The following is a 4,724-nucleotide window of genomic DNA, read 5'->3' on the forward strand; positions in this document are numbered from 1 at the left end:
CCTGTGGTACGCACAATGCAGCCGAATACTGCCACTACTACTACCCATGCCCTTGTCGGTATCCTAGTACCCCCAAGCCTCGATGGATGGCCAATATCTGCTGCCAAAACACTACGGAAGCGGGCAAGTGAACGGTCTCACTCGATGGACCCGCTTCCCTATCTCGGCCCCGATCCTTCCGCACCCCCTCTCCTTCTCGTATTCGATCCTCCTGAGACAGTCCAATAGCCTTGTCGCCCCTAATACAACTCGCATCACCTCCACGCCAGATAAAGATCGTAATAGACTTCCATCAAGACTGCTCCTCCGACTGCCTCCAGCCCCTGCAAGCTCCACTGAACTGTCTAGACTATCGCCCGAGCCCACGGTCAGCGAAGCGCTTCGCAACGGTCCTAAGCAACGGTAATGATAACCACGGTACTTCCTAGATCGGCCCATCGTACTGTTGAATAGCCCACCCTTGATACTATCAGAGCTGCTGTCCTTAGCCCCACGTCTGGCCACCCTACTGCCCTTCAAACATGACTTCACTGGCAGCACTGCTGACAGCCTCTGAGCCCGCGGTGGGTTACCCGGTACTTCTAGGCGCCCTATAGTAGCACAGTAGACAATCCATCACAAGATAACTCCATCACCTTTATCATCTTCCCCATCGTCGCTCCAATCGATGCTACGTCTCATCACCCCGTTCACAGAGTTACTATTGCGGGACGGCCTAAACTCGATACGGTTTCAAGATCTATGGATATTCCCGATGCCTCTCACCACGAGAGACCAACTGGTGGCCATATAAACCCTCATTATTACTTCAGTTCCGTCTCGCTCCGGATCGATAGATCCGCTAAAGGACCCATTTGGCTGTTCATAAACGTATTCCGCAGCAGGTACTCTTCGGAGTCCAGCTGGGGCGTTACCGAAGACACTGCAAAATACGTTTACCCCCGTGTCATTCGAAATGAGCGCTGCTGATATGTTTCGTGTAAAACACAGTGACGAGTCCGATAATGCCCACCTCCCTACAACTCCAGTCGCCCGATAGTTTCATCTTCTGATGGGACATGAGCCTTCGCTCAAACGCTTGGAGCTGCTCAAGATGGCTAGGCCTCAAAGTGACATCTGGTCTGCGGGACTGTAGGAACTCAAGCGTCTTCCGCATACCCCAACGGTATCTACATCGCACCATCCATCGGTCTCCACAACTGAACCCAAACACAGTGGGCCCACTTCCGCATAAGATAAGCACACAAGACTGTACACGATCTCCCCTGGCCGCGTTCACTATGGATAAGGACCTATACCATGACTACAGTGTTATTGTCCGGTGTGCTATACTAACTCCTACCGACTCTGCATTGTCCAAAGCCTCATCGATAAAAGCAGTGACTTCGTCGACCACCACATCCCGAGCGTCTAGAACTACCTTGGAAAAATGGCCTGTTACGGTAGAAGTTGAATGTTCCATACTACTACTTGGGAGTCATTATCGAGCCAGTAATAAGTGAGATAGACCACTCCTATAGGCTCCCAGTGGTTTGGTATCTGGATACTTACTTTCCAAATACCTGTCACTGACATTAAGTACTTGTCGACCACAACAATTCACAACATGCGTGACCTTGTTAGTAACAACGAATTCTAATTCCTGAAATGAAGTCCCTACTTTGGTCCGAGACAAGTTCAGTGCATCACCTGAGCAGCCATCTCGTCTCCTATGAAGAGCCCATCCTTCACTTTGACAGCACCCACTATCTCCCATGCTCCTTGTTGGACTTGATCATCCGTAGATCCCCCAAACGGTGGGGCTGCGGTCATTAAATTCAACGTCAACCAATCTAATAGTCTAACATAATAATTGCGCCGATAAGATATGGCGGGCGAAAAAGTTAAGAGAAAAGGCCTCTCCAGGGATCGAACCTTCGACTGTCAAAGACTTCGGAAACGCGAACGGTAGAGGTGCAATCGTCCTCGCGCGCCATGAAAATCCCTGAGTCGACAAATTCCCCCAACCACATGTAAATTCCCCTTTCTACTCCCATTTCCTTCCGAAGGTAGATATTGGTCGGATGAAGCCGGACGAGGAGCGCTATCCAATCACATTATGAAGCGAAATACCGAATTCCTACCTAAACTACCGCGAGGTCTGTCACGAATGTACATACACGCTGTGCATTCCAAGCTTACAGGTGTGTGTGTCAGTTTTGAGTCCGACGCCGTCGCCGGCTTGGTTAGACTTTATGACGCCGATATGCTAGCCATTTGATGAGCTCTTTGTTACGTTATTCAGTTTACCCGAAGCGCTGCTAGAACGAACAGCAGGAGCAGACTAGCCCATCTCATTCCCTCCTAGCAGGATCCACTCTTCACCGCGGGGCTGTGTCCAACGACCGAAACCCTACAGTCTACAGGTATCATGCTAATAGAGCAACGATTTTCAACGACGATCAGTGAATCCTTCACTACTTAACATGATATAACTCAACAACATGGGAGTCAGAGAGAGCGCGGATGATTCCCCCGCAACAATCCATAATAGAAAATAGACATAGCAACAAAATTATCCTATGGATGCTGAAGAGATTTACATCAGTGCAACACCCTTGGAAGCGCCAATACGCGTGGCACCAGCGGCAACGAGATCATCCATCTCCTGCTTGGTGTGGATACCACCAGCGGCCTTCACGCCGCACTTGGAACCAACAGTCTCACGCATAAGCTTCACATGGTGAACAGTAGCACCATATTTGCTGAAGCCCGTACTGGTCTTCACGAAGTCGGCACCAGCAGCAACGCAAACCTTGCAAGCCTTGACAACTTCCTCGTCAGTCAAAAGGCAGCACTCAAGGATAACCTTCACGACAACACCATCGGTTTCGGTGTTGGCCTTCTGGTTAGCCAAATAAGCGCGGACAGAATGGACAACGCTGTAGACATCATCCTCAACCTTATCCCAAGAGTCGCTCTTGATGTAGCCAATGTTAATGACCATATCAACCTCCTTAGCGCCGTCCTTGACAGCCTGGACAGCCTCGAGAGATTTAGCAGCAGTCGAAGTAGCACCAAGAGGGAATCCGACAACAGTGCACACTCTAACATCGGTGTCCTTGAGAAGGTCGTAAGCGAGAGGCACCCAACAAGCATTGATGCAGACACTGGCGAAGTCATACTGCTTGGCCTCAGCGCACAACTTGCGGATCTTCTCCTCAGTGGCATCAGCAGCAAGCTGAGTATGATCGATAAACTTATTCCTCTTCTCAGGGGCCTTGTCACTAGCATAAGCGTTAGGGCAAGTGAAAGCGGGAGGGACAGGAGTCATACCCTTGAAGAATGGAACGGGGAAGGACATTTCGAATGAAACAGGCAAGTTATAAATCCAAAGCTGAACCATCCTCTCTAATGACTATAAGACACTGGAATCACGACTTCCATTTCTATGAGATACTTGTTGATGCTGCAGCTGATACTAAGAGGATACCACAGCGCTAAGCTTTAGCCATTCAGAGACAGAGCAGTGTATCAAGCTTCGCTCAAGTCGATCAAATAGTGTATGAATAATCTTCGAGATGAACACCATCACTAACCTCGTACGACATACGGTCCTCCCACACGACGAATGTTTGTTTAACATCTTATCGAGAGGTTCAGCTGTAGGAACGCAGTCGAATACCAGAGACGAAAATGCCCATGAAATGTGAGACCCACGAAATGTCGGGACACGGCCTTGATTACACATGCTACTGAACATCACATCAGATAAACATCTCCGACAATTTGCTATCCTCGTGATCTTTATACCTCCACAGTAATAGTATAATAATATCCTTTATAAATCTATTACTAATAATAAATGAGGTATTAAATATGTATAATATGATATATTAATTATACCAAAGAAGATGAACTATTTTAATGATATGTCAGCTACAAATCTAAAGAACAGGACACTTTTACTCAAGTGCTGTACGTATATATGACAGAACACACTAGATATTAATTCTTTAGAATCAGATAAGCGCCACGCTATTGATTTGGATAACTATCAGCTACGAATATTCAGTTTCTGCTTGACTCTAGTACTTCACTAGTACCTTATCTTTTCTCGAGGTATTAACTGACCATAAGATACTAAACACAACGCGAGATACAATATTATAGACCTCGCGGATGATTCCCCCACGAGGATCTTATAAACTAGACATATTATGATTCATTCGACAGCCTAGAACAGCTTCCTCGAATACTTACATCAGTGCAACACCCTTGGAAGCACCAATACGAGTGGCACCAGCACCAACAAGATCATCCATCTCCTGCTTGGTGTGGATACCACCAGCGGCCTTCACGCCGCACTTGGAACCAACAGTCTCACGCATAAGCTTCACATGGTGAACAGTAGCACCATATTTGCTGAAGCCCGTACTGGTCTTCACGAAGTCGGCACCAGCAGCAACGCAAACCTTGCAAGCCTTGACAACTTCCTCGTCAGTCAAAAGGCAGCACTCAAGGATAACCTTCACGACAACACCATCGGTTTCGGTGTTGGCCTTCTGGTTAGCCAAATAAGCGCGGACAGAATGGACAACGCTGTAGACATCATCCTCAACCTTATCCCAAGAGTCGCTCTTGATGTAGCCAATGTTAATGACCATATCAACCTCCTTAGCGCCGTCCTTGACAGCCTGGACAGCCTCGAGAGATTTAGCAGCAGTCGAAGTAGCACCAAGAGG

At 47.9% G+C, this 4,724-nt stretch overlaps 3 protein-coding genes across 3 annotated transcripts in view; all 3 read right to left on the minus strand.

The window, feature by feature from the left end:
* Positions 1-1,169: 1,169 nt before the first annotated feature.
* Pmar_PMAR029141 (hypothetical protein) lies at positions 1,170-1,812 on the minus strand (the record flags this gene model as incomplete). The annotated part of the gene is made up of 4 exons (XM_002764655.1): positions 1,170-1,199; positions 1,343-1,420; positions 1,471-1,539; positions 1,690-1,812. 4 exons carry the CDS (start codon positions 1,810-1,812, stop codon positions 1,170-1,172), a joined length of 300 nt encoding a protein of 99 aa, XP_002764701.1.
* Positions 1,813-2,515: 703 nt separating this feature from the next.
* Positions 2,516-3,378, minus strand: Pmar_PMAR029142 (deoxyribose-phosphate aldolase, putative). The gene has a single exon (XM_002764656.1). It carries the CDS (start codon positions 3,341-3,343, stop codon positions 2,579-2,581), a length of 765 nt encoding a protein of 254 aa, XP_002764702.1. The 5' UTR covers positions 3,344-3,378; the 3' UTR covers positions 2,516-2,578.
* Positions 3,379-4,238: 860 nt separating this feature from the next.
* Positions 4,239-4,724, minus strand: part of Pmar_PMAR029143 (Deoxyribose-phosphate aldolase, putative) — a gene marked incomplete at both ends in the record, with an annotated part of 711 nt that continues 225 nt past the window's right edge. Inside the window, one exon of the mRNA XM_002764657.1 lies at positions 4,239-4,724. This exon is cut by the window's right edge and continues 4 nt beyond it. Coding sequence (XP_002764703.1) covers positions 4,239-4,724 — 486 coding nt within the window.

The sequence above is a fragment of the Perkinsus marinus genome (assembly GCF_000006405.1).
Source record: "Perkinsus marinus ATCC 50983 genomic scaffold scf_1104296976606, whole genome shotgun sequence".
Classification (NCBI taxonomy): domain Eukaryota; phylum Perkinsozoa; order Perkinsida; family Perkinsidae; genus Perkinsus; species Perkinsus marinus.